Source organism: Strix aluco, chromosome 14, assembly GCF_031877795.1.
Source record: "Strix aluco isolate bStrAlu1 chromosome 14, bStrAlu1.hap1, whole genome shotgun sequence".
In the NCBI taxonomy this organism is placed as follows: domain Eukaryota; kingdom Metazoa; phylum Chordata; class Aves; order Strigiformes; family Strigidae; genus Strix; species Strix aluco.
Genome location: NC_133944.1, coordinates 1,585,105 through 1,610,121, shown reverse-complemented (window position 1 = coordinate 1,610,121; position 25,017 = coordinate 1,585,105). Strand labels below are relative to the sequence as shown.

Below are 25,017 nucleotides of genomic sequence, written 5' to 3'. Positions count from 1 at the left end.
TGTGTCATGTTCTGGGTCATGTGCCGTGTTCTGGGTCACGTGCCACGTGCCGTGTTCTGGGTTATGTGCCACCCGCCGTGTGCCATGTGCTGTGCCATGCCCCGTGCACAGGCACGTGCAGCACATCCGTCACCGTGCCGTTTGCTGTGCCGAGAGCCGGGTGTGTTTGCCGTGTGCCCGTTGCCCCCTGCCCCGCACCAAGTGTCATCCACCCTGTCCCATGTACCACGTGTCCTTCACGCTCTGTGTGTCACCGTCCCGGTGCTGGCAGATGCTCCTGGGGAGGTGACATCCACAGGGGTGGGGTGTGACCCAAGGCCACCCCGGGGACTGCCACTGGGCCACCCAACAGCCTGACATGCGGGTGCCACCGAGCTGGGCTGTGGGGCTGGGGTGTGGCCGTCACCGCAGTCCCCATCCAGGCAGCCGCTCCCCCGTCCCCCGTCCCCGCCACGCTGAACCCTCGTGCCCCTGCGGCGCTGCCCGCTGCCGGTGCTCCCGCACGCAGCCCGCGCCGCCCTGATCAACCCGCGTATTTATAGATCCTGATTCATCTCCTAGAAAGCAGGATAATAGACGTCGCCATAGAAACCCAGCGCCTGACGAGGCTGCAGTGACAGTCGGCCCCATGGCGCGGGCAGGGGTCTGCCCTGGCACCCCAGTCCATGGGAATCCCGTCAGCGGGTGCAGCTGGGATGGGGAACTGTGGCAGGGTGGGCAGGGCGGGCAGGGTGCCGGTGCCACTGGGCCGTGGTGCCAAAGTCCCCAGGGAGGGTCTCGCCACTTGTCCCCGGCTCAGCCAGGCGCTGGTGAGGGATCAGCCGTGCTGATCTGTTGAGTGCTGGTTAATTAAGCCAGAGGTTAATTATTGATGGTGCCTGAGCTTCCCGAGCGGCTTGGTGCGGTGCGACAGGACAGGGGGTGCGGAGCTGGGGGGTGCTGCCTGCCTGGGGCACCCCAGGGTGCTGCGGGGGGGGGGTGGGAACAAGCTTCTGGGGCATTGGGGTGCACTGGGGCAGAATGGGCAGCATCAGGGTGCAGGGGGCATTGGGGGGGTACACTGGGACAGGATGGGAAGTACTGGGGTGCAGGGGGCATCTGGAGGGTGCACTGGGGCAGGACAGGGTGCTGGGGGCATCATGAGGGGTGCACTGGGGCAGGATGGGGGGTATTGAGGTGCAGAGGTGTTGGTGTGTGCACTGGGACAGGATGGGGGTCCTGGGGTGCAGGGGGCATTGGGGGGTGCACCGGGGCAGGATGGGGGTATTGGGGTTCAGGGGGTGTTGGGGGGTGCACTGGGGCAGGATGGGGCTATTGAGGTGCAGGGGGCATTGGGGGGTGCACTGGAACAGGGTTGGGGGGCATTAGGATTCTGGGGGCATCATGAGGGGTGCAGTGGGACAGGATGTGGGGGCATTGAGGTACAGGGGGCAGCTGGGGGGTGCACCGGGGCAGGATGGGGGGGCATCGGGGATCTGGAGTGGGTTGCAGAGGATGCACTGGGGCAGGGGGACCCCAGGGTGGGGGCGACCCAGGGTTGGGGGGGGCCCCAGGGGTGGGGGGTGCCCTGGGAGGACATGTGGGTGCCCCATGTGCCGCTGAAGGAGCCAGCTCCATGCCACGGGCTCCGCCAGCAAACACCGGCACCGTTGAGCCATGCCGTGACCCCGCCGCGGGGTCTGGCACCCCCCACCCCGTATGGCCCCCTGCGCCGCCCACCCGGCCATCGCCCCCCACCTCAGATATGGTCCCCAGGGAGGGGGGACGACACACGGGTCCCCACCCCAACGCGGCCCCCGATAACGCCGGGTGCTTCCCGATAACGCCGGCACGCTGTGGGAACGTGCTGCCTGGCTGGAAACAGCAATAAATATTTATTTCCGCAGGGCGGAAGGGGGGTGTCACGGCCACTCGCCCTTCGCCCCAGAGGAAGGAAGGCCACGGGGATGTCTGGAAGTGTCCCCGAGGGGGGGGTCATGCAGCCGGTGGCCCCCCCGCGGGCCCCTCAAGCCATGGGCCAGCGCACGGGCAGCTCCGAGTCGCCCATCTCCTCCTGGTAGCGGCGGTTGAAGAGGGCGTTTTGCAGGGGGGAGAAGTGGTCACGCCAGTCCCCCACCACGCCTGCGGGATGGAGGGGACAGGGGGAGGCTGCAGCCGGGGCCGGTGCCCCCCCTGTTGCATCCCACACACACACAGACACCCCCGTCCCCCCCCTTTTTACCTTTCCTCATGAAGCAGCCCTGGCTGTGGTCCATGATCTCGGGGGGGATGAGGGAGTAGTTGGCCATGGCGTTGTCGCGCATGGCAGCGAAGCTGCAGTGCTGCTCCAGAGCTCCCAGTGTCTCCGGTCCCAGCGGGCAGCCCAGGAAGGTGCTGAGCCGCTGCGCCGTGCCGCGCAGATCCTGTGGTGGGGCAGGGTGGGGGGGACATGACAGTCAGCCCCGGGGCAGCCGGTGGGGATGGGGACGGGGCCACACGGGGGCTCACCTGGTGCAGCTCCTCATAGGTGATGTAGATGATATCCAGGAGCTGCCGCTGGCCCAGCCAACCCTTGACGTGGTCAAACCAGGAGCCGTAATGCACTGGGGGGAGGCGGGAGGTGATAGGGGGGGCCCCCATGGCTGAGTCCCAGCACCCTGGGGACCCCCCCACTAGCCCTTACCGGTGCCCTCAAGGAACCACGTGAGGAAGGTGTCGAAGGAGCCGGGGTCGGGCAGGAACTTGGCCAGGCGGTGGAAGTGGTAGAAGGAGACGGCGACGTCTTTGGGGTTCCTGGCCACGTAGATCACCTGGAGAGGGGGGACCAGCGTCAGCGCCCACAGCTGGGAGAGGGGATTCCACTCAGAAAGCCCTCGGCAATCCCCCCGGCTGCGGGAAGCCCCGTGGACACGGGATGTCCCTGTGGGGACCCCCCCAGACCATCCCGGCATTTCCCCCCACCCCGGCTTCACCTTGGCCTTGCTCTGCTGCAGGGCGGGGGCCAGGACTCGGGCGGGCAGGTGGGTTGTGATGAGGCGGGGGGCAGCCACAGCCGGCAGTGCGTCCCTGAAGTAGATCTGCTCCAGCCAGGGTGCCCGCTCCCAGTTAGGGATGGTCTTGGCCGGCACCGCATCCCCGCGGCTGAACAGCAGCGTCAGGATCTCCTGCATCCAGGTGGTGCCTGGGGAGGCGGCCGTCAGCACGGCACGGCACGGCACGGCATGGCACGGGCAGCCGCTGGGCTGGCGGTGCCGTGTGGGACCCCCAGAGCCCCCCACCAGTTGCACCAGTTTGGGGCTGGGGCAGGGAATGGGTGGGGGGGCGGCAGAGCGGGGGTTTTGGGGAGGTGGGAGCTGATGGCTGGGGGGTCCCCTGCGCTGCGCCAGTGGCTGCTGGGATATGGGGGCCGGGGGGCCCCACCCAGGGAGGGGCTGACCCCCCCCAAGCCCGGCCACCTCGCAGCCACACAGGCAGCTCATGGTGCTGCCGGCAAGAGCCTGCCCGTGCTCCCCCCCCTGCCCAGCCTGGGGGTCCCCAACCCTTCCCCAACCTGGATCCCTGTCCCCCATCCCTTCCCGCTGCCCCCCAGCCCCTCTCCCAGCCCGCCAGCCCTCACCCGATTTGGGGTAGGTGGCGATGAGCACGTCGGTGGGACGGAAGGGGAAGGTGGCGGCGAAGCCGAGGGACTCCTGGGTGTGGAGGTGGCCGGGCAGGGAGATGCCGGCGAAGGTCTCGGTCACCTCCATCCGCTCCATGGCCCGGCCGCTGCAGGGGACGCGCCCGGGAGTGGCCTTAAATAGCTGCAGAAGAGGAAGCCGTCCTGGCGGGCGGGAGGCAGGGCCCCCCCGGCACATTCCTGCCGGGGGGCCGGGGATCCAACCGCGCTGGGGCCATCGCTGGGATAACGCTGCCGGTGGGGCCAGAGGGCTGCGGGATGCCCCCGGGATGGGGACACCCCCGGGATGGGACGGGGGTCCCGCACGACCAGACACACCGTCACAGCCGGGAGAGCCGGGGGGGTGGGGTCAGGGCACCCCACTTGCCCAGCAGCGAGGAGAGTGCTGGGGACCCTTGCCGGCCACAGCAGCCCACGGTGACCCTGGGGGTGCCAGCCCCACGCCGTGCCCCACGGCCATGCCGGACGAGGAAAAGATTCCCATCCCGGCGCACCCCGCGACGAGGAGCAGGGGTTTCCGGCTCCACGTGGCTCCATGCCATTCCCAGCAGCCCCGCGGTGCCTCTTGCCGCGCGTGACACCGCAGCCACCCCTGGCCACCACCAGCCCCCTCGTGGGAGCCAACCGGGACCTCCCCACTGCAGGCGCTGGGCCGCAGCACCGACGGGTGCCTCAGTTTCCCCCCCTGACAACGCTGCAGCAGGACCGTGGGGTGGGGGGAGCCCAGTACATCACCAGCAGCCCCACACCAGGGCTGTGTCACCCCCCCGGCTGCTGCCCCCCCCGGTCCCTCCACGTCGGGACAGGCTCAGCACCGAGCCGCAGGGCGTGCCGGCACTCAGCCGCTCCCCGGCGCCCGACGCCATGTCAGGGGGTGGCTCTGGGGTGGCCAGAGCCCATCCCAGCCCCGCCGCCAGCACGCAAGCCAGAAAACATATTTCACAGCCGTTGCAGACAGCAGCTGCCCGAGTGTTCCGGGGCCAGGGTGAGCGAGGGATGGGGTGCCAGGCCCTTACCGTTGGAAATGGGGGTGCCGGCAGTGCCAGCACACAGCCAGGGGTGCCAGTGGGTGCCAACGCTGGGCTGGGGGTGCCAGCACTGGGCTGGGGGTGCCGACGGATGCTGGCGCTGGGGAGGCCGAGGCAGGGATGGGACTGGCAATTTCCCAGCCCAAAAAATCTGGGCTGCATTAGAGGGGCCGGGAGCGTCACTGCTACGCGGAGAGGCCCTGGCACGGCCCTGCCACCCCGGGGCCGGGCTGGGGGGAGGCTGCAGCCCCGGTGCCCGCCGTGCCCGGGCGCTGCCAGGGCTGGGGCGCAGGGCACGCGGGGTGGGGTTACGGCTGCGGTTCCTAGTTATTTATTTACGGTGGGAGGGGATGGACGGTGAGCCGGGGCTCGGCAGGCTGGCGGCGGCAGGTCACCCCGGCTCATCCCCCAGCAGCACCGAGCGGGCGAAGATGCCAGGTGGGAGCACATTGGTGCTGGCGCTGTGCCTGCTCCTGCCCTGCGCCGGGCAGAATCACCGGGAGGAGGCCGAGCGCATCATGGCGACCACGCCGGTCATCGACGGGTGAGCAAAGGTTGCTTGGCCCTGCGGCGTGTCCGGCTGCCCTAGCAGAGCCGTGGCTCTCGGCACCCTGAGAAAAACCCTGGCTAGAAAACCCCACCGGGGACGGCCACGGCGGGGGATCCCCGTACTGGGCACACCGGGGCTGTGCAGCCGAGGGGATCCCCGGTGGTGCAGCCCGGCAGGGTGCCGGGAAGCCGGGGGCCAGGCTGCACAAGGGGAAGTCCCTGGTCTTGTGCCGGGACCCTCGGGAGGCTCAGGCCCTCGGTGGGGCTCCCCGGTGGCACCAGCCCGGCACGGCGCAGTCCCTGGAAGCGGGCGCAGGGCAGGGGGAATCAGGGGATGTGGGGGCTGTGACACAGGAGGGGAGAAGTGGGAGCTGGCCCGTGCGTCTGTGCCCCGGCACTTCCCCAGCACTACAGCTGGGTGCAGGATGCCGCATGGTGGTGACGTCCCCGTGGCAGTGACGTCCCCACGGCAGTGACGGTGACATCCCCGGGGGAAGGATGACAGGCTGGCTCCTGCGGAGGAGTGCATGGAAGGGTCCCCAGCTTTCCCATCGGCTGGCAAAGGGGGTCCCACATGGGGCTGTCCCCTGGGAGTGACCTGCCCCCCTCCTGCTCCTGGCTGGAGCTGCTGGGGTGGCTCTTGGCAGAGGGCACAGCTGGGTGAGCAGAGGGACTGGTGGGTGGATGCTGGCTGGACAGACGGATGAGTGGAACGATGGCCAAGATGAGTGGGGAATGGGTGGGCAGCCAGGCAGGGAGATGGGCAACCAAGGGGCCGGACAGGAGGACAGACATCCCCTCACCCCCAGCTCTCTCCCCCGTGCCCAGGCACAACGACCTGCCCTGGCAGCTCCTCAGGAGGTTCAACAATCAGCTGCTGCTGCCCGAAGCCAACCTCACACTGCTGAATGGCACCCACACCAACATCCCCAAACTGCACCGCGGGCACGTGGGCGGGCAGGTGGGACGGCGAGCCCAGGGCGGGTGGGCACCGGGGCGGGGGCGAGGGGCACGTAGCCGGGGCTCCCGGAGCTCACCCAGTGCCGTGGCGGGCAGTTCTGGTCGGCGTACGTGCCCTGCGACACGCAGAACAAGGACGCGGTGAAGCGCACACTGGAGCAGATCGACGTGGTGCATCGCATGTGCGAGCTCTACCCTGAGACCTTCGCCTGCGTCGTCGACAGCGCCGGTGAGCGGGCGCGGGGCCGTGGCGGGGGCATCCCGGGGGATGTGGGTGCCCCGGTGGTTGTCCCAATTGATGCCCCCCCCCCCGCCTCATCCTCCTGCAGGCATCCGGCAAGCGTTCCAGAGCAAGAAGGTAGCCAGCCTCATCGGGGTGGAGGGCGGCCACTCCATCGACAGCAGCCTGGGCGTCCTCCGCACCTTCTACCACCTGGGCGTCCGCTACATGACCCTCACCCACAGCTGCAACACCCCCTGGTAGCAGCCCCCGGATGGCGGGGGGGGGACACGAGGATGGGGGGACAGCTCGTGTGGCTGAGCAGGAGGACGTGGCCTTGATGCTCTCCCCTCTCCGCAGGGCTGACAACTGGCTGGTGGACACAGGGGATGAGCCAGTCCTGCACCACGGCCTCTCGCTCTTCGGGAAGGTGAGCAGGGACAGCAGCGGCACTGGCACCCACTAGCCCCGTTCCAGGTTATTAAGCCCAGCAGCGGGTGCCTGGGGGGCACAGTGACACACACACCCCCCCCCAGGGCTACCACAGCCCTTTGGGCACCCCTCAGCCACCCCATCCCCGCAGACCGTGCTGGAGGAGATGAACCGCCTGGGCATGATCGTGGACTTGGCCCACGTCTCGGTGGAGACGATGAAGGTGGTGTTGAGCCTCTCCAAAGCCCCCGTCATCTTCAGCCACTCGTCCGCCTTCAGCCTCTGCCCACATCGCCGCAATGTGCCCGACGACGTGCTGAGGACGGTGGTGAGCACCGGGGCAGGGCACGGGGGGGGGGGGGACAGCGGAGGCAGGGGGGCCACAGGGCTCAGGGTTGTCTCTCCCCCAGGCCTCCACGGGCAGCCTGGTGATGGTCAACTTCTACAGCGCCTACGTGACATGTGGGGACAAGGCCACACTGGCCGACGTCGCAAGTGAGGCGGGTGCCCGGGTGGGTTGGGGAGGGGGTTGCAGTGTCCCCCCACTGCCACCCTGCTCACCCTGAACCCTCCCCCACAGACCACATGGACCACGTGAAGAAGGTGGCCGGCGTCCAGTCCGTCGGCTTCGGCGGGGACTACGATGGGGTCCCAGGGTAAAGCGGGTGGTGGGTGCGGGATGGTGGGATGGGGCAGCGTGTCCCCGGTCGCAGGGGTGGCTGGGGGGTGTGGTAGGTGGGTGCCGCTGGGCTCGGCTGCGAGCTGCGGGGTGGCACAGGCTCCCCACCGGCCTGGAGGACGTCTCCACGTACCCTGCACTGGTGGCCGAGCTGCTGGCGAGGAACTGGACGGAGGCGGAGGTGAAGGCAGCCCTGGCCGAAAACCTGCTCCGCGTCTTTGAGAAGGTGGAGGAGGTGAGCAGGGCACCGGGGAGGACACGGAAGGGGGGGCACAGGGTCTGCTCCTCGCTGCGGGAGCCCACCCTGTGCCGGTCACAGGTGAAGAGAAGCCTGCAAGGCACGGCCGCCCGCGAGACCCCCATCGCCTTCGAGGAGCTGGAGGGGACGTGCAGGACCAGCCACGGCTACACCAACGGTGCCAGCATGGCCCGGCTTGCACCGGCAGCCCTGGCATTGGCCCTGCTCTGCTCCCTGCTCTCCTAGCACCCGGGCCCCGCCGCAGCCCCAGCACCCTGCCTGGCAGGATGCCAGCAGCTGGCTCGGTGGCTACCAGGCTGGGCCCAATCCTGCTGCCCCTGCCCGCCTGCGCACCAGCCCTGCGAGCAAAATAAAGCCGCACTTCGAGCACCGCTGGCAGCGTGTGTCCGCGCTGGGACCCTGCGGTGCCCGCCAGCCCCAGCCCCTCTGCCCTGCTCCTAGTGGGAGGCGATGAGCCACCCCAGCAAGTCACTGGCCACCCCAGCGTGTCACCGGCCACTCTGGTGGGGCAGAGGCATATGGGCCCAGTGGGTGCTCAGCCCGGGGCCCCAGGAAGCTGTCACAGCACCGGGAGTGACACATCGCTGCAACAGCCAGCCAGGGTGGTTGTAGGGCTGCCTCCGCAGGATGCCTACATTAATCATTAGCTAATTAATTGGCTACTCAATTATCTTCTTAGCAATTTCCTCTCACATTTGGGAACAGTCTGTCTTGGGAGCGGAGGCGGCTTTGGGCAGGGGGAAAACAGGCAGGAGAAGGAGAGGAGCCATCTTCCTGCCGCACACGCAAGTTGGCAGAGGCACAGAGCCCCGTCTGCCATCGCCGGGATGGCCACCACAGCGGGCCATGGCCACCAGCCCCGGAGCTGGTGAGCCCAGCAGTAGGGAGCCACGGCCCTACTTCCCTTCCCCTGGGCTAGAGGAGGCAGGAAGGCTGCAGGACAAGTCCCTTCCTCCTCCTCACCTCGGCCCCACAGCAGTCCCCCAGGCAGGGGCTGGGGCACGGTCATCACACTGCGCCGCAGGCAGAGGGGACCACAGACCCCCCCTCGGCCTCTGAACCCCCAGACAGCGCACTGGATGTTGGGGGATTGTTTATTTAAAGGAGCAGAAGGTAATCAAGAGGGGCTAGAGAAGAAGAAAAAGGCAAATGAGACAAGCTTTTTTAAAAAAAAAAACCAAACAACAAACACGAAACCACAGAGAACCATCACACAGAGAAGGAGCGTTTCCAGGGGCACGGGCTCCCTGGGCCACAGGGCACGTCCTGGCCCCCAGCCCCACGGGTGACACCCATGCAGGGCACTCGTGGCACAAGTGACTTCGTAGCCCAAAGCCACCTCCTCCTCCTCGGTCACCACCCCGCGCCTCCTCCACAGCATGCCTGGGGGACGAAGGCTCCGTCGGTCACTAGACACACGCTGCCAAGGCCACTGAACTCAGAAAAAAAAAAAATAATCAAAACAGCGAGAAGTGTTTGCGTTGTGAGTGCTGGGGCGGTGGCCCTGTGGCCACGCAGGCTGGCCGGGTGCCCGGGCTGGGGGCGCAGCCACCCGGGCCACCAGCCAGCACCGCGAGTGGGAGGGAGCTGCCTCCCCCTCTCCCCTCCCCAAAGCAGCAGCTGCGTGTGCCTCCAAATTCCCATTCAAAGCGATGAATTCTCACCGCAGCGGGACCAGCTGCCCGCTCAGCACCACCGGGCCCGGCGCTTATTTACAGCCGGCAGCGAGGGTGAAGTTCCTCATCCCAAAAGCCAAAAAGGAAACGGTGTTTCCTTCCCGGCAAGCTTCCTGTCAACCCAACACCGAGTCATGGAGGAGAAAGGGCACAGAAAATTTCAGCTCTGAGGGACGAGCCGCCACATTTTCCCCGCGAGCAGCGAGAGGGGATGCGGGAAGCGGCCGCCGCTCACCCAGCTCCCACGCTCTGCACGCAGGCAGCAGCACGGAGCGGGGGCAGCGAGGGCGGGGGGACAGCCGGGAGGGAACGGCAGCAGATATCCAAGGGGCCGAGGTGCAGCCAGATGCGCTCTCGGGATGGTTTAGCATTTATCGTCACACCCATGCGGCGCGGGGGACATTTGGGGACGAGGCTGCGGGCACCACAGCGGTGATCCGCTCCCGGCTGCTGGCCACAGGGCAAGGACCAGACCCACGGGGGTGGTCAGGGCCTGGATAAGCATTTCCAGAGCGGCTGGAGATGGGGCACGTGCAGATTTAGACGCTGGCACGGGGCAGGACAAGCGTTTCAAAGGTCACTTTGTGGTACAGAGCTCCAGGGAGGTTTAGCCCGGCAGGAGGAGTGACCGGGAAGGTGAAGTTTGCAAACAGGGCACCCGGCTACGGCTCAGGGAGGTCGCTGCGAGGGAAGAGATGCCACCATGGTGCAGCCTCCTCCTCCTGCAAGGCACCGATCTTCCCAGGAACACCACAGCTGGGAAGAACAACCCTTCCCGAACTGCTGCAAGAGAAAGGCAGCCCCGCGGGGCCCTCCCTGCTCCTCCTCAACAGGCCCCCCGAGGAAAACACAGCCCGCAGCTCAGAGACCCAGCCTAAAACAGGTAACAACAGAAATGTGCTAGACATGGAGGAGAGTCAGGCGAGCAGCGCCCCAGAAGACACCGCAACCCACCTCCAGAAGGACCCTTTTAGTGTTAAATCAGGAGTGGGACGCTGTCAGAAATCAGCAGCAACCCACAAACGAAAAACATTTGCATTCTGAAATCAGAACCAGCAAAGCGTTCCTAAGCCTAGAGAGAGGCCACCTCTGCTCAGAACCCCTCTGCCAGCACCGCTGCCTGCTCTGGGAAAAAAAAAGTCATCACCGTCACAGCCCAAAAGAAGAGTCTAAACACAGGCAGGCAGGGCCGGGGACGTGCTGCTGCGGGAGGGGAAGGCCGACTCCGCCTGGCCGCTGGGTCAGAGCAAGGACAGCAAGGACGTAGCAGAGGGCAGAAGGAAGGAGTCCTGGGCCCCTCCGCCCCCCACACGCCGTACCACCGGTGCGGGGCAGCAGTCCGCAGGGGCGACGGGAGACCTTAATTCCGCAAGGCGGCCAACCTGGAAGGGAGAGGACAAGAAGGAACCAACGTGAGAGCGGCAGGAAATGGCCGCGACTCGCAAGGACCCATCAGGCAGCGCACACAGGGAGCGTTTCTGCCCCAGAAACCTCCCTCCTTGCGGCAGAGGCGTGAGGAATCCTGCCCTGGAGCACGCGGCCGCGGCCGCCTGGGGTGAACTCGGGGTGTCTGTCACCAACGCAGGCCAGGCACTGTGGAGAAGGGGTTCCTGGCTTCTTTTCTGGGTGCCTCGCCACCGCAGCCCGCCCGGTCCCTCTGCCAGGGCCCTTTCCCAGCTCCCGGGGCAGCACGTCACAGGCTGGGGACTGTCCCCAGATGGACCCCGGTGGTGGCTGCGTGGGGAGCAGCAGGGAGGGACCAGGGAGAGGAAGCTTATCAGCTTCTCCTGGGGCAGTTCCAGGGAAACAGCCTGTTCCTGGAGCTGCTTGAAGGTCAGTGCCAAGTGCTCCCAGAGCGGCAGCAGCTGCGTGAGGGCGAGCAGAGAGCAGGGAGAGACTCTTCCGCACCTCTCGTCAATGACAGCTCGCTGCCAAGCGCCAAAAGCCACCCCCTCCCACAGCCCCCACGGCCAGGCGTGGTGGGCTAACCCCTTCCCTTCGGATGGGTGAGGGATCCCTGGGAAGGATTCAAACTGCCTCGACACAAGGCAAAGGACGTGGGAGAGAACAGACCTCCGTGACAGCTGGTCTTCCTGGGTGCGGACCGAGCTCTCCCCCACTGCCGAAGCCCCCTCGGGGAGCTGGTTGAGCTGGTCCATGATCTCCAGGCCGTTCTCCTCGGCGATCTGGACAATGAGGCTGTCCACTTGCTCCTGTGGCGTGGTCAGCGTGGTAGCGGAGCTCATGGAGTCCTCCATGACCTGCAGCAGAGACAGCCTGTCACCCTCCCCCACGGGCAAAGCCACTCAGCCCAGCCCAGCTTTTTTTCCCCCCTCCCCCAAAGAACCAGCTGCAGATCCCACATCACCCCCAGCACCAACAGCCTCAAGCCTGCGGCGGGGCGCAAGGTCTGGGTCTGCCACAGACACCCCAAGTATCATCTAGCTATGACGCAGCCACCCTCACTCCTCTCCCCGCCCACCTCTTTGCACAGCAAACTCCTTCCCCGTCGGACAGCAGAGCCCCAACGTCTCAGACATCCCTCAGACTCAGAGAACAAAACTGCGTGAACAGCTCAGGGGGGTCCCACACCAGAGGCTGGAGTCCCCGAGTTACAGCAGGGACCCGAGAGGCAGCGTGTGACAAGCCCACCCTCCCAAACCCAGCAGGTCCCAGCCCTCTCACACCCCTCAGAGGCCACCAGCACTCACCGACGTATGAACATCCAAATTCTGAACCTGCTGCTCAAATTTATCCATCACTGCAGACACCTTCTGCAGGTCCATAGAGCTCAGAGCCTTGTCCAAGGCCTTCGTCACCTGCGCCATGTTTTTTGTCACCTGCAAGAGGAGATTGCTTTGCGGATGCGCCCCAAAAGCGAGGTACCTCGCTGCTGAGAGTAAAACCCCAATCAGAGAGAGAGGAGCCGGCGGTTCTGATGAAGCCGCCCCGCTGCGAGGCCGTCCCAGATGGGCTCTTCAGAGGCTGAACCTGACCAAGAGGGTCTGAGATAAGGCCGAGGCTCGGCAGGATCCATTTTGGGACAGGGAAATCCGAGGTGGTTTGAGGCAGCAAGAGGGGAAAAGCCAACATTCAGTCTCTGTGGGGCACAGACCCGTCTCAAAGCCCCACGCCCACCCAGAGGCTCTTACCCCCTTCATCGTCACAGCCGTCTGGACCTTGGAGGCCACTGCGTCCACCCGGGAAGACATGCGGAGCCAGTTAAGGCCCTCGTTCTTCTTGCGGATGGCATTCTCTGCATAGACACGCGCGCACTCCACGTTCTTCTGCTGAAGGGCCTGGAAGGGCAAAAGGCAACCGCTTGCACAAGAAACCCACCACAGGTTTACAAACAAGCACGCTCTGCTTCTGCCTGAGGGGTTTCCAGCAGGAAACAGCTTTTCTGTGACCCTCAAAGGGCTGAGCATGCCTTTGAACGGGAATTAAATCCTTCTGGGTGCTGCAGGGACACACCGCACCCACACAGCAGATCCGAGAGCTGAAGGGGGGGAAGCAAAACACTCGGGAGGCCGGGCCGGTGCGTGCAGCAAGGCCAGGGAACTGCCCCTCTCCCCAGTCCCTCGGTGGCACACGGCACCGTGCCGAGGCCTGGCAGCGCCGGCCCGGCAGCTCCGTGCGCAGGGCGAGCTCCCACCCACCTTTTTGACTTTGGCTTGTTCAGCTTTGGAGTCTTTCTCGGCTTTTTTCGCGAGCTTCTCCAGCTGCTTGGCTGTGAACTGCGGAGAAAGCAATGAGTTAGCACCAGGATATGGCGACGCAGAACCAGAGACCCCCGAGCCCCAGCTGCCCCCCACACCCAGCAACGCCGGACCGGAGGCTCCCGGAACACACCGGGAAGCCCGTTTTCCCCTTTTTCCAGAAGGGAAGTGCCGGTAAACACCCCGGGAACGGCGGACCCGGTGGACAAACCCAGCTAAAGGGCTCCCTCTTCCCGCAGCCGCCAGCATCGGCAGGGCTCCCGCGGCACCCCGGCGCCTCCCGGAAGGCCAGGGCCTCCTTCTGTTACGGGACCGCAGCAGGAGAAGCCCCGACGAGACGCGAGTCAGCGGGCGGAACGACCCCCAGACCCCGTCCCGGGGACGCGGACGCCGTCACCGGCCCTCCGGGGCCGGCGGTACGTGACGGAGAGGAGGCGGAGGGCCCGCCGCTACCCCTCACCTTCAGCTGGAAGAGCGTGTCTGGAAAGGAAGGAGAGCACGGCCTCAGGGACGGCGCACCGGGGATAACACCGGGGCCGGGGCTAGATCCCGGTCCCGGTTCCCAGTCCCGGTCGCCGGTCCCCGCTCCCGCCCATCAGGACAAGCATTTCCCCACCGCCCCCAAAGCCCCTTTACCGCCCGTCGCCCCTTCACCGCCCGCCCGCCCTTACCGTCCATCCTGCCCCGCCACCACTTCCGGGTTCCACGCCGCCGCTTCCGGGCTGCGCGCGCCAATTCTCGCGAGAGCGACGCCTGGCGGGGAGGTCACGTGAGCGAGCCCAGGGGGCGGGACCACGAGGGGCGCTTAGCAACCGTTGCCAGGGAGGGCGGGGCCTGCCGGGCAGGCGGTACCGCGTATGCGTTGGGGTGGAAGTCCGCCGTGGGCGCGCGCATCGCGCACACGTACCCCTAGGGGCGGGGCTGCGTGCGTGACGTCACGGCGTGTGCGTGGGGCCGGCATGGCGGAGGGGGGATCTGCTGAGGGGGAGCTGGAGCCGCTGCGGCTGCGGCGGCTACGGGGCGAGGGCTTCTTCGAGGTGCCGGCGGCCGACCGGGTGAGGGGCCGGGGTCATGTGGGTGAGCGGAGTGGGGTCCCTGGGCTCCCAGAGGTGTGTGGGAGGGGGGAAGAGGGTCCCAGAGCCCTCAGGCCGCCGGGTTGTGAGTGGGCCTGCTGAGGGGCGGGGTGGGCGGCCGCCCTGGGCCGGCGGCCGCTTAGGCTCCCCCTTGCCGGGGTGGGCTGGGAGCAGAGAAGGAGCTGGGCAGCGTGAGGTGCCTGCGGACCCGGCCGTAGCTTGTGCTGGGGACAGGGAGGCTCCTTGGTGGTGGCTGGGGGGCGGTGACAGGGCCGATGTGCTGGCACAGGGCTGGGAGCAGGAGGAGCCGCCTCTGTCCCAGCTGCTTCTGAAACGCTGGGTTGTTCCATAAGCACCGGAGCAGCCCTGCAGCGTGCCCGGTGAGAGGGAGGGGTGTAGCTTAAGGTGTTAGTCTGCTACTGAGGTCGCGTGTCCCTGGAAAAGTTGGTGAGAAACCTCTGAGGGCTGCCCCAGAGCTCAGGCTTGCCTGTGACGGGGCTCTTTGGTTCCAGCTGGGAAGATGCCGGAGTGTGAAGGAGTTTGAGAAGCTGAATCGGATCGGAGAGGGCACCTACGGCATAGTGTGTAAGTGTGGTGCTGGCTGCTCTCCCCAGGCCTGGGGCAGAGCCGCTTCCTGGGTGAGCTGCAGCCCAGCTGCCCCCATCCTGGCAGCGGGAGCATGTTGGGCTGTGGCGGGACCGAGGCTGAGAGGAGGCTCATCAGTGCAGGGGGTCCTGCTGGCTCGTGATAAAACCAGTGTTTGTCTTCTGGTGCTGAGCATGTGGCCTGTGCTGCTCTTCTAGACCGAGCCCGGGACACCCTGACGGATGAGACTGTGGCATTGAAGAAGGTGCGGATGGACAACGAGAAAGATGGTAATGGAGGAGTAGGGGTGGCTCCTGTGGCGGGCAGGAGCATCGCTGGCCGCTGCTCAAGGCAGTCGTGCAGTACGGCCCTTGCTCTCCGCAGGAATGCCCATCAGCAGCCTGCGGGAGATCACCCTGCTCCTGCAGCTTCGGCACCCCAACATCGTGGAGCTGAAGGAGGTGGTTGTAGGGAACCATTTGGAGAGGTGAGGGTCCCCTCTCTGCTTTTCAGCCCCTTCTTGGTCCCCTGAGCCACCTCTCATGGCACAAACCTGCGGTGGGACCCCAGAGAGTGTCCTGAGGGAGGCTCCTGACTGTGGCTTGTCTACAACAGTATTTTCCTGGTGATGGGCTACTGCGAGCAGGACCTAGCCAGCCTTCTCGAGAACATGCAGACGCCTTTTTCAGAGGCTCAGGTAAAAGCTGGGCCAGACTTTAGGTACGTCACCCTTGCGAGGGTTTTGCCACTCCGGCCAGAACACACTGGCGTGGACTCCCTGGACCTCGTGCTGGGCTTTGGCAGGGCTGGGGAGCAGCTGGGATTCCTGGGGAGCGTAGGCTTAGCTCAGAGCACTCCAGGGACTTTCCTGGCTGGGTTTTGGGCTGGAGCGAACTGGCAGGGCAACAGCATGGGGAGAAAATGTACCCCCAGCCGGCCTGTGAGTTACTCTGGGAGGACACAGGGGACTGACGTACTGCAGGGCCGTGGCAGATCGTGGGGTACCTGACTGAATTTAAGCCCTGGGGGTTTGCCCGGCTGGCGCTGCTCTCACAGAGGTCGGTGCTCCTGTCTTCTGTCTCCAGGTGAAGTGCATCATCCTGCAAGTCCTCAAGGGTCTGCAGTACCTCCACGAGAACTACATCATCCACAGGTGAGAGCGGCGGGATGGACGCCAGGAGGGGAAGGGGCTGACAGGATGGAGCTGCTGAGCCCCTGGGCTGCAGCGTCGTCCTCCACCTCCCACACCCGTGTCCCAGGAGTGAGCAGCACCACGTGGGGTAGCTCTGGGAGGGTTGTGTAAATCAGTGGCTCCGTGTGGGAGCACTGGTGGGGCAGGGGGGCTGCTGAACGATTTTTGCTTCTTGTGATTGTGCAGCTCCAGCTCACCAGGCCGCAGCTGGGACACAGTGCTTAGTTTTGGCCTCTGCTATTCAAAAAGGAGAAGAGAGAGCTCAGAGAAGGGTCATAAAGATGATCAAGGGACTGGGCAGCCACGCGAGGAAAAGCTGAGAGAATTGGGTTGGTTTGGCCTTGAGAAGGCTTAGGGGGAGACCTTAGCACCATGTTCCAGTATTTAAAGGGCAGATGGAGGCTCCCTTTTTCTAAGGGAGGAGGAGTGGGTACAAGTTATTCCTGGGGAGATTCTGACTGGACACAAGAGGAAAATTTTTCCTGCTGAGAACAATCAACCACCAGAATAATCTCCCCAGTGGTGGATTCTCCAACACTGGACACCTTTAAGATTCGGCTGGGCTTGTCTAGACTGCGCTTTTGCCAGAAAGCTTGGACCAGATGGTCCCTGAGATCCCTTCCAATCTGGCACTCGTACGATTCTCCGCCGTGGGGCTGAACAGCCACTCTCTCTTCCCCTGCAGAGATCTGAAGGTGTCCAACCTGCTCATGACTGACAAAGGCTGCGTGAAGATAGGTGAGCTGCTGGCCCAGCTCCTGCCATGGCCATGCCTGTGGCTCTCCCTCCGCTCCGCGACGCGCTGGGAGCGAGGAGCTCACTCCCCTCCTTGACCTCGAGTCTCTCTCGCAGCCGATTTCGGACTGGCACGCACCTACGGGATGCCACCGAAGCCAATGACCCCCAAAGTCGTCACGCTCTGGTGAGTCTGGGGGGGTCTGCGCTGGCTCGGGGTGACGCGGGCGCGTCCTCGCAGCGCAGCGGGGGCTTCCTCTCCGCCGCGGTCCCCTCGAGACGGTGCTGTCCCCTGTGCAGGTACCGAGCGCCCGAGCTGCTGCTGGGGATGACGACGCAAACCACCAGCATTGACATGTGGTAAGGGGAGGACTGGGGGGGGCCTGGGGGGCTGCAAACCTGCGGCGGGTGGTCGATGAGGGGGTGTTCTCGGCTCCGCAGGGCCGTGGGCTGCATCCTCGCCGAGCTGCTGGCCCACAAGCCCCTGCTGCCGGGCACCTCGGAGATCCACCAGATCGACCTCATCGTGCAGCTCCTGGGGACGCCCAACGAAAACATCTGGCCGGTGAGAGCGGTCCCCTGCTCCCTGCCTGCCCTGCCTGCGCTCCCTGCCTGCACCTCACGCTCCAAACCCCCCCCTCCCCACCCCGCAGGGTTTCTCCAAGCTGCCCCTGGCGAGTCAGTACACGCTGCGGAAGCAGCCCTACAACAACCTCAAGCACAAGTTCCCTTGGCTCTCGGAGGCCGGGCTGCGGCTGCTCAACTTCCTCTTCATGTATGACCCCAAGAAACGGTAAGAACCCTCAGCAGGACCCAGCACAAAACCTGCCCTGGAAAGGGGGTGCTGCCACGCTGTCTCCTTGTCCCCACCACATCCCCTTGTCCCCACCACGTCCCCTCGTCCCCGCAGGGCGACGGCAAAGGACTGCCTGGAGAGCTCCTACTTCAAGGAGAAGCCCCTGCGTGAGTAACACCCCTCTCCACGGGGCACAGCTGGGCCCCCCCATGCCCCCCTGACCCCCCCTTTCTGCCCTGCAGCCTGCGAGCCCGAGCTCATGCCCACCTTCCCCCACCACCGCAACAAGCGGGCGGCCGCCGCCAGCGCGGGGACAGAGAGCCAGGCGAAGCGCAGCAAGCCCTGAGCTCCATCCCATGGGAAGAGGCACGGCACACACCGGCCACGACGGCTTTCCTCGGCGAAACCCCTCTATCCCTTCCCAGGAGAGGCTCCCCAAATTTAATTCCCCTCCTTTTTTGGAGGGGAATTAATTCAATCCTTTCCCGGGAGCAGCCCTGGCTGTGGTGGGGGAGCACTGCGATGCGGTTCCAGCCCCGGGGCTGGGTGACAGAGAGACGGGGCCCCCCCCGGGGCCCAGTGGGGAGAGGCTGGGGCAAGCCCTGTTCTGGGGGGGCCCCCAGCCAGTGCTGGCTGTGTGGGGTAACCCTGACTTTGCTGTCAATAAAAGCCAGCGGGTGAGGAGTGAATCGCCTGGTCCCTTGGTTGGGCTGGGAGGAGCTGGGGAGCCTTTCTCTGCCCCCCCTGTGCCACTTGAGGGACTGAGGTCACCCCCAGGGGGCCAGAGCTCTTCTGCGGGGTGACGTGGCGGCGGGTGGCCCCATCCCTTCCCCAGGAGGAGACCCACCACGCTGCGAGGCAGCCGCGCTTTACTGGGACACACCGAGCCGTTTACAGTGGGAGCGCCGGGGCGAAGCGGAACTCGGCGGGGGGCGTGCGGTGCCTGTCCCTGTCCCCCCTTCCCACGGCGGTGGCTGGGCTTAGCCCCAGGGCCCGGAGCTGTCGGCCAGCAGCATGTCCACCTCCGTCCGCTGCAGCCAGAGCCGCTGCTGCCTCTCGCTGCGCAGCTCCTGCCCGCGGTGGCGTGTCCGGCAGGCCTGCCCGGCCACGCAGGCGCCGGCATGGAGCTGCTGGCAGGTGGTGCAGCAGTAGTTGGGCAGCGCGCCCCGGCGCAGGCAGGAGTGCAGCTGGTAGCGGGGCAGCTCGGGGGCTTCCTGGGGAGCGGCGAGGGGCAAATCCGGGCCTTCCCCCGGAACCTGGGGGCTCCCGCTGCCTGCCGGGAGTGGGCTGCCGGCCGCGCCGCGCTGCTCCTCCAGGAAGAAGCGAGAGGATGGGTCCGGCTCAGCGGAGAGCACCGGCTCCTGCCCACACTCGCTGTCTCCGCAGTGGTCCCAGCCCCTGCGGGGCACATCCCGCGGGTTCTCAGGGTCCTCTGGCAGCGCTGAGGGTGCTACATCCTCTCCCCCGGTGTCCTCGGAACCGTCTGGCGTCTCCCGGTAGAGATCGACACCGTCATCGGTCGCCTCCCGCCGCAGCATCTCCACGCAGGCCTCCACGTCCCCAGCCAGGCGTCGAGCTTCCAGCAGCTCCGGGACGCGGAGCCGTCGCGGGCGCAAGCGCAGCACCACCTCCGCCAGGATCTCGCACTCCAGCCGACAGGCGAAGAAACCGCAGGCGGCGGCGATCAGCTGGGAGCCGGGCGGGAGCCGGAAGACCACCAGGCGATGCCGGTCGAGCTGCTCGTAGCCCAACCGGCCGAAACTCCGCACCAGGTCGGCTTCGGGGAGCGCCGGGCGCAGGCAGTGCACGTAAGTGCCGGAGAAGGTCTGCGAGGGGAGTTAGAAAAGAGGGGGGCTCGGCTGGGGACACTCCCCCGCGCCCCGCCCCCCCGCTGCTCACCGGGACGGTGCCGAACTCCTTGCGCCAGGGGAAGAGGTAGAGGTTGACGGCCGCCAGCTCCAGCAGCCGGAAGGCCCCGGCCAGGCCCCGCAGCCCCGGCCCCGGGTCCGGGCGGCCGCGCAGCCCCCGGGCCAGCAGGGCCGGGCCGTCCTGCTGCAGGGCCCCCAGCACCGCCGGCTCCAGCCGCAGCCGCTGCCGCAGCCGCTCGCCGAGGGCCGGGTCCGAGCAGGCCCCGGCGCGGCCCCGGCGGAATTCCCGCTCCAGGCAGCGCCGGTACTCCTGCCGGTACTCCTGCCCGTACTCCTGCCCCAGCGCCGAACCCGCGCACATCCTGCGGGTGCGCAGCCCCGTGAGCGCCGCCCCTGCCCCGCACAGCCCGGCTCCCGCCGACCCGGCGCCCTCCACCGCCCCCCACCGCCCCGGCCCCGCTCGGTACCGGCGCCGCTTCCGCTCCCCCCGCCCCGCCCACCGCCGGCAGTGACGTCACGCCGCGGGGCGGCCCCCCCCGAGGCTCCGCCCCCTCCTGGGTGGTGCCTCAGCGCCGACAGCGCCCCCAGGGGACGGGAGGAGCAGCGGCGCTGCGGGGGGGCCCTGGGACCGCCCCTCCACCCCACCCCGGGACTAGGCCACCCCCCAACCCCTCCCCGGGGACCCCGGGCCGCAGGGATGGGAGCAGCACCTGCCCGCGGGTGGCGGGGAGAGGGTCCCCCCGATGCTGCCGCCTCACTGCAGGGACTCGACGTAGGACAGGGCGCTCTGCAGGGACGTCAGGCAGTACCCCTCCTCCCCGATCAGGTACCTGCACCGCACACCGACACGGACGGGACACCGACACGGCTGGGACAACCCCCGCGGCCACCGGGCCATCACAGCCGGGACACCGCCACGGCTGGGAGAGCATCACACCCAGGACACCCCCGCGGCCGGAACACCGCCGCAGTCACCACACTGTCACACCCAGGACACCGTGACAGCTGGGACACAGCCACGGCCACCACACTGTCACAGCTGGGACACAGCCACGGCCACCACACTGTCACAGCCAGGACACCATCACAGCTGGGACACCACCACAGTCACCACACTGTCACGGCCAGGACACTATCACAGCCAAGACACCCCTATAACCGGGATGCCGTCACAGCTGGGACACCGCCACAGTCACCACACTGTCACAGCTGGGACACAGCCACAGCCAAGACACCCCCACAGCCAGGACACTGCCATGGCCACCACACCATCGCAGCCAGGACACCCCTGTGGACCAGACTCCACCACAGTCACCCCACCTGCACCCACGGGACCCACGGCTCCCACCCAGCTCCCCCAGCAGCCCCATCCCAGGAGAGGGGACCCCCCAGCTCCGCGGGGTGCCCGCATGGCCCAGCACCCCCCTCCCCAGCACCTACCCCTCGTGGATGAACTCCTCCATGGCGGCGCACTCGGACAGCAGCTGGGGCAGCCCCGTCCGCAGCACCACGTAGGACAGGATGGGCAGCAGATCGTCCGCCCCGCTGACGCCAACAGCAACCATTAGCCATGCCAGCAACGGCAACCCCCAGCCCCACGTCTCTGCCCCCCCCCCAGACTCACATGGCGGCAGCGGCGGGGCTCCGCACACCACAGTACTCCTCAGCGCACTCACAGATGCCGCGCAGGGCTCGCACTGCGGCACAAAACGGGCACTGACGGTCACACCGTCCCCCCCACACCACACCCGTGGGGCCCCCCTCCAGCCCTCACCGCCCCGGCCCCGCACCGATGCACTCCAGCTTCCTGCGGGGACATGTCTCCAGCGGGATGAGGCGCAGGTCCTCGATGGCGGAGCCGTAGGCGGGGCAGCTGGCGGCTGGGGGGAAGAGCCGCGACGCCAGCCCCATGTCGGCGGGGCCAGCGTGCCGGTGCTGCTCCATGCTCCGGGCCAGGGCCGCCTCGCGGGGCCGATGAATGCTCCTGGGGGCAGAGAGGAGAATCCCAGAGTCATCTGGGTTGGAAAAGCCCTTGAAGCTCCTCCAGTCCAACCATGAACCTCACCCTGACCGTTCCCAACCCCACCAGATCCCTCAGCGCTGGGTCAACCCGACTCTTCAACCCCTCCAGGGATGGGGACTCCCCCCCTGCCCTGGGCAGCCCATTCCAACGCCCAACAACCCCTTCTGCAAAGAAATCCTTCCTAAGAGCCAGTCTGACCCTGCCCTGGCGCAGCTTGAGGCCATTCCCTCTTGTCCTGGCGCTGGTTCCTTGGCTCAAGAGACTCATCCCCCCTCTCTGCACCCTCCTGTCAGGGAGTTGCAGAGGGCCATGAGGTCTCCCCTCAGCCTCCTCTTCTCCAGACTAAACCCCCCCAGTTCCCTCAGCCGCTCCCCATCACACCTGTGCTCCAGACCCTGCACCAGCTCCGTTGCCCTTCTCTGGACACGCTCGAGCCATTCAATGGCCTTTTTGGAGTGAGGGGCCCAAAAAGAGGGGCTGTGGGGGAGAGGAGACCCGGCGGGGGGCCCGGCCTGTCCCCCCAGGGCTGCGGTACCTGTAGAGAGCCAGCAGCGGGGCCCAGAGCGGGGGGAAGAAGGCCTCCTCCAGGCAGGCCAGGCACTGGTCCTTGCCGGCGGCTGTGTTCAGCCCCTCGAAGGCCAGCAGCGTCAGGGAGAGCAGCCTGTCTGGGAAGGGACGAGTTACGCAGCGCGCTCGGCGAGCGCCCGTGAGATTCCCCCTCTCCATCCTCCTCTGCACCCCTGAGTCCCCCCCCCAGGCTAAACAGAACGGGCCCCCTCCTCCCCCAGAGAGCCCCGACGCCAGCGGCTGTCCCTCACCGATGGCGTTGTGGATGTCCCGCACGACGCCCTTCAGCTGCTCTGGCAGCGCCGCCGCTGCCTGCTCGGGGCCAACCGGGGGGTCCCCGGGGGCCCAACCCTCAGGCGATGCCAGGAACCGCTCCAGATCCTCAAACGAGCTCTCCCGGGGGGCCTGGGGGGGTGCCGGCAGCCCTGGCCAGCCCCCCTCCACCCTCGGGGTGCCGGGGTTGCCATCGGCAAGCGGCGTGCTGGAGAGGCTGTGCCGTAGCCCGGCCGGGCCGTGCTCGGGCACCGAGAACATGCAGTGGAGGCTGCGGGAGGCTCGGAGCCGGCGGCCCCCCGGCTCGGCGGGCAACGAGCCCCCCGCGTCCAGTGAGAGGAAGGAGAGGCCAGTGGGGGAGGCAGGGGTGGCGTCGGCAGGGCCCTGGCTGATGGCGGGGTAGAGCCGGGCGTACACCGCGCACTGCAGCTGCCGCAGGAGCTGGGCGATGGGGTGCTCGGGGAAGCTGGGAGCAGAGGGAGGGGGTGGGTGGGGGCTACAGGCAAGTGGGCAGGGGCCCCCCCACCTTTCCCCGCCGTGGCGCTACCTGAGGAGGCAGGAGAAAAGCCCCGACACCAGGGAGAGATCCGTCGGGCTCCGCTTCAGCCTGGCCTTCCACTGCCTCGGCCAGTCCTGTGGGGATGGCACGGCACCCTGCCCCCGGGGACAGCACAGAACCCTCCCCCAGCAGCACCCAGGGGGGTCCAGACCTGTTGCCCCCCCCAGCACCCAAGGACAGACACGTCCTGCACCCGCCGTCCCCCCTGGCAGCAGCCTCCGGCGCGTACTCACGTGGTCCTGCTCGTACTCGAGGACGGCAGCGTAGAGCGCTCTCTGCTCCTGCTCCTCGGGGGTGAGGGCCACGCTGCTGGAGAATCTCCTGGGGGTGCAACAGTCCCGTGTGAGGGCCCCCCCGAGAGTCCCCCCAGGGTCCCCGCAGTGACACCCTCCTTACCTGTTGGCAGCCTCCTGCAGCCGCAGCCGCCGCTCCTCCATTTTCCGCTGCAGCTGGGCCACGGCACAGTTAAGGCTGCGGATCACCGGCACCGCCGCGGCACCGCGCCAGCCCCGCTCACCCACCGCCCCGGCACAGCCCTTTTCCCACCTCCATCCCCCCGATCCGCCAGCAGCGGGTCAGGACTGGGACCCCAAAACTCTGTGTGGGGTCGGTGCAGCCCAGGGCCACCCCACACGCGTGGGGCTCTGTCGGAACCCGGTGTGGCCGCGGGGCCGGCGCTCGGGGCTGGGAAGGATACGGTCTCCTCCCGGGCCTTGGCGATCACCAGGTTCTCCATCATCTGCCGCTGCAGGGACAGCGTCTTCGAGGCAAGCGACATGTTGGGGACACCTGCCCCGAGCCCACGGCCACCGGCGTGGCAGGCACGGAACAGGGGGGTCACCCCAGCAGGGTCCCCAACTTACCAGGGAGGTTTTCTGCAGGGCCTGGCTGGGGTTCAGCCGTGCCACCCGCGCCTCGTACGCAGCTTTCAGCTTCTGGTTCTGCAGAGACGCCTCCTCCAGTGGCGTCAGCTCCCTGGTGGGAGCCACTGTCAGCCCCCACCGCCGCGCACGGGGACACCGTCCCCAACCCCGGGACCCGGCGGAGCGGGGCCCACACCGGTGTCCGAGCCCACGTACTTCCGCGCGCTCTGCGCCTCGGCGATCTGCAGCTTCTGGAAGATCTCCGGCGGCAGGAAGGGAGAGAGCTTCCCCCCCTCGTCCGAGAAGACCCGGCGGTGCCTGGGGAGGGGTGCAGGGCCCCCGCCCCGCTCCTGCGCAGCCGGTTTTGCCTGGGCTTTCCCTGGGGAGGGACGGGCAGGTCAGCTGCGCCCCCGCTGCCAGCCCAGCTCCCCGAGGGGGGACCCCGCACCCCCTTTGCTCACCCAGCGCCGCCGCGATGGACTTGACCCTCTCCAGGCACTGCTCCGCCAGCTTCAGCATCTTGGGGGTGTCGGGGGTGACCCCCTCGCTCCCATCTGAGGGGTGTTGGGGTCACCGGAGGGGGGGCACGGGGCTCACGCCCGGTGCCCGTAAGGCTGGAGAAAAGGGCTGCGGGGATGGGGGGGCGGGGGGGGGCTGCCCTACCTGTGCCGGCCGCCTCCTCCTGCAGGGCCTGGGCGATGAAGGCGATGCTCTTCAGGTACTCCACGTAGGCCTCCTGCCGGAGAGGTGGGGGGCTGAGCCCCGGGACCCCTGCGCAGTCCCGGTAACACCCCCGCCACCCACCGGGCCCCGCGGGGGGGACCAGGCTGGGCAGCAGCGGGCCCTTCCCCGGGGGTGTCAGGGCTCTGGGAGGGGCGGGGGGGGGCGTTGCGGGGACCCCCAAACCCCGCAGGTTCCCGGGGGTGTCTCGGTAGGACCCCGGCCCTCCCGGTACCCCCCAGGACGCAAAGGGGAGGCCGGGTCCGGGGGTGCGGCCCGAGGGGTCCCGGTCCCGCCCCGCTCCGCGCTCACCCGCGGCCGCCCGGCGCTGTCCATCTCCAGGGCTCCGCTCGCCGCCCTCATAGCGGTCTGCAGGGCCCGGCCCGCCCCGGCCCCCCCGGGCCCGTCGCCGCCCGCCGCGGCCATGGCGGCCGCCGCCGCCCGGAACGGCACGATCGGGCCGAGGCGCCGTGGGGGAGCGCGGTGGGGCCGGACCGCCGGCGGGGTCCTCCGGGCCGCGAGGGGGCGCTGCGCCGGGGCGGGGCGGCGGCGGCGGGGTCCTCCGGGCCGCGAGGGGGCGCTGCGC

General features: G+C 67.5%; 6 protein-coding genes across 9 annotated transcripts; 2 read left to right on the top strand and 4 right to left on the bottom strand.

Annotated features, from left to right (window-relative positions):
* The first annotated feature begins 898 nt into the window (after window positions 1-898).
* Window positions 899-8,151, top strand: DPEP1 (dipeptidase 1). Of its 2 annotated transcripts, none has more exons than XM_074839273.1 (11): window positions 899-921; window positions 5,099-5,227; window positions 6,061-6,193; window positions 6,289-6,421; window positions 6,522-6,672; window positions 6,773-6,842; window positions 6,996-7,172; window positions 7,255-7,339; window positions 7,425-7,500; window positions 7,623-7,758; window positions 7,843-8,151. In XM_074839273.1, the coding sequence occupies exons 2-11, from the start codon at window positions 5,115-5,117 to the stop codon at window positions 8,005-8,007; spliced, it is 1,239 nt and encodes a 412-aa protein (XP_074695374.1). In that variant the 5' UTR covers window positions 899-921; window positions 5,099-5,114; the 3' UTR covers window positions 8,008-8,151. The 2 variants fall into 2 exon arrangements, with proteins under 2 accessions (XP_074695374.1, XP_074695373.1); XM_074839272.1 differs by lacking the exon at window positions 899-921 and adding an exon at window positions 4,625-4,640.
* SULT2B1 (sulfotransferase family 2B member 1) lies at window positions 1,856-3,737 on the bottom strand. The gene is made up of 6 exons (XM_074839277.1): window positions 3,596-3,737; window positions 2,952-3,160; window positions 2,663-2,789; window positions 2,488-2,582; window positions 2,222-2,402; window positions 1,856-2,121 (listed from the first exon to the last, which is right to left on the bottom strand). Exons 1-6 carry the CDS (start codon window positions 3,732-3,734, stop codon window positions 2,006-2,008), a joined length of 867 nt encoding a protein of 288 aa, XP_074695378.1. The 5' UTR covers window positions 3,735-3,737; the 3' UTR covers window positions 1,856-2,005.
* Window positions 8,152-8,857: 706 nt separating the features above from the next.
* Window positions 8,858-13,891, bottom strand: CHMP1A (charged multivesicular body protein 1A). Of its 2 annotated transcripts, XM_074839284.1 has the most exons (8): window positions 13,849-13,891; window positions 13,638-13,657; window positions 13,118-13,195; window positions 12,611-12,757; window positions 12,170-12,298; window positions 11,532-11,719; window positions 10,778-10,840; window positions 8,858-9,214 (listed from the first exon to the last, which is right to left on the bottom strand). In XM_074839284.1, exons 1-7 carry the CDS (start codon window positions 13,853-13,855, stop codon window positions 10,819-10,821), a joined length of 591 nt encoding a protein of 196 aa, XP_074695385.1. In that variant the 5' UTR covers window positions 13,856-13,891; the 3' UTR covers window positions 8,858-9,214; window positions 10,778-10,818. The 2 variants fall into 2 exon arrangements, with proteins under 2 accessions (XP_074695385.1, XP_074695384.1); XM_074839283.1 differs by having other exon boundaries at window positions 8,858-10,840.
* Window positions 13,892-14,133: 242 nt separating this feature from the next.
* Window positions 14,134-18,242, top strand: CDK10 (cyclin dependent kinase 10). The gene is made up of 13 exons (XM_074839276.1): window positions 14,134-14,232; window positions 14,763-14,835; window positions 15,054-15,125; window positions 15,220-15,322; window positions 15,451-15,532; window positions 15,921-15,988; window positions 16,713-16,765; window positions 16,880-16,949; window positions 17,063-17,122; window positions 17,204-17,327; window positions 17,416-17,555; window positions 17,673-17,725; window positions 17,801-18,242. The coding sequence occupies exons 1-13, from the start codon at window positions 14,137-14,139 to the stop codon at window positions 17,902-17,904; spliced, it is 1,098 nt and encodes a 365-aa protein (XP_074695377.1). The 5' UTR covers window positions 14,134-14,136; the 3' UTR covers window positions 17,905-18,242.
* Window positions 18,243-18,410: 168 nt separating this feature from the next.
* Window positions 18,411-19,864, bottom strand: SPATA2L (spermatogenesis associated 2 like). Its single transcript, XM_074839275.1, has 2 exons — window positions 19,458-19,864; window positions 18,411-19,384 (listed from the first exon to the last, which is right to left on the bottom strand). Exons 1-2 carry the CDS (start codon window positions 19,785-19,787, stop codon window positions 18,539-18,541), a joined length of 1,176 nt encoding a protein of 391 aa, XP_074695376.1. The 5' UTR covers window positions 19,788-19,864; the 3' UTR covers window positions 18,411-18,538.
* VPS9D1 (VPS9 domain containing 1) lies at window positions 19,650-24,909 on the bottom strand. 2 transcript variants are annotated; one of them, XM_074839241.1, is made up of 16 exons: window positions 24,744-24,902; window positions 24,375-24,447; window positions 24,173-24,265; window positions 23,928-24,090; window positions 23,712-23,823; window positions 23,546-23,608; window positions 23,245-23,297; window positions 23,082-23,169; window positions 22,837-22,922; window positions 22,268-22,755; window positions 21,985-22,114; window positions 21,217-21,410; window positions 21,051-21,123; window positions 20,867-20,971; window positions 20,137-20,256; window positions 19,650-19,788 (listed from the first exon to the last, which is right to left on the bottom strand). In XM_074839241.1, exons 1-15 carry the CDS (start codon window positions 24,855-24,857, stop codon window positions 20,181-20,183), a joined length of 1,911 nt encoding a protein of 636 aa, XP_074695342.1. In that variant the 5' UTR covers window positions 24,858-24,902; the 3' UTR covers window positions 19,650-19,788; window positions 20,137-20,180. The 2 variants fall into 2 exon arrangements, with proteins under 2 accessions (XP_074695342.1, XP_074695341.1); XM_074839240.1 differs by having other exon boundaries at window positions 22,837-23,169; window positions 24,744-24,909.
* Window positions 24,910-25,017: the final 108 nt, after the last annotated feature.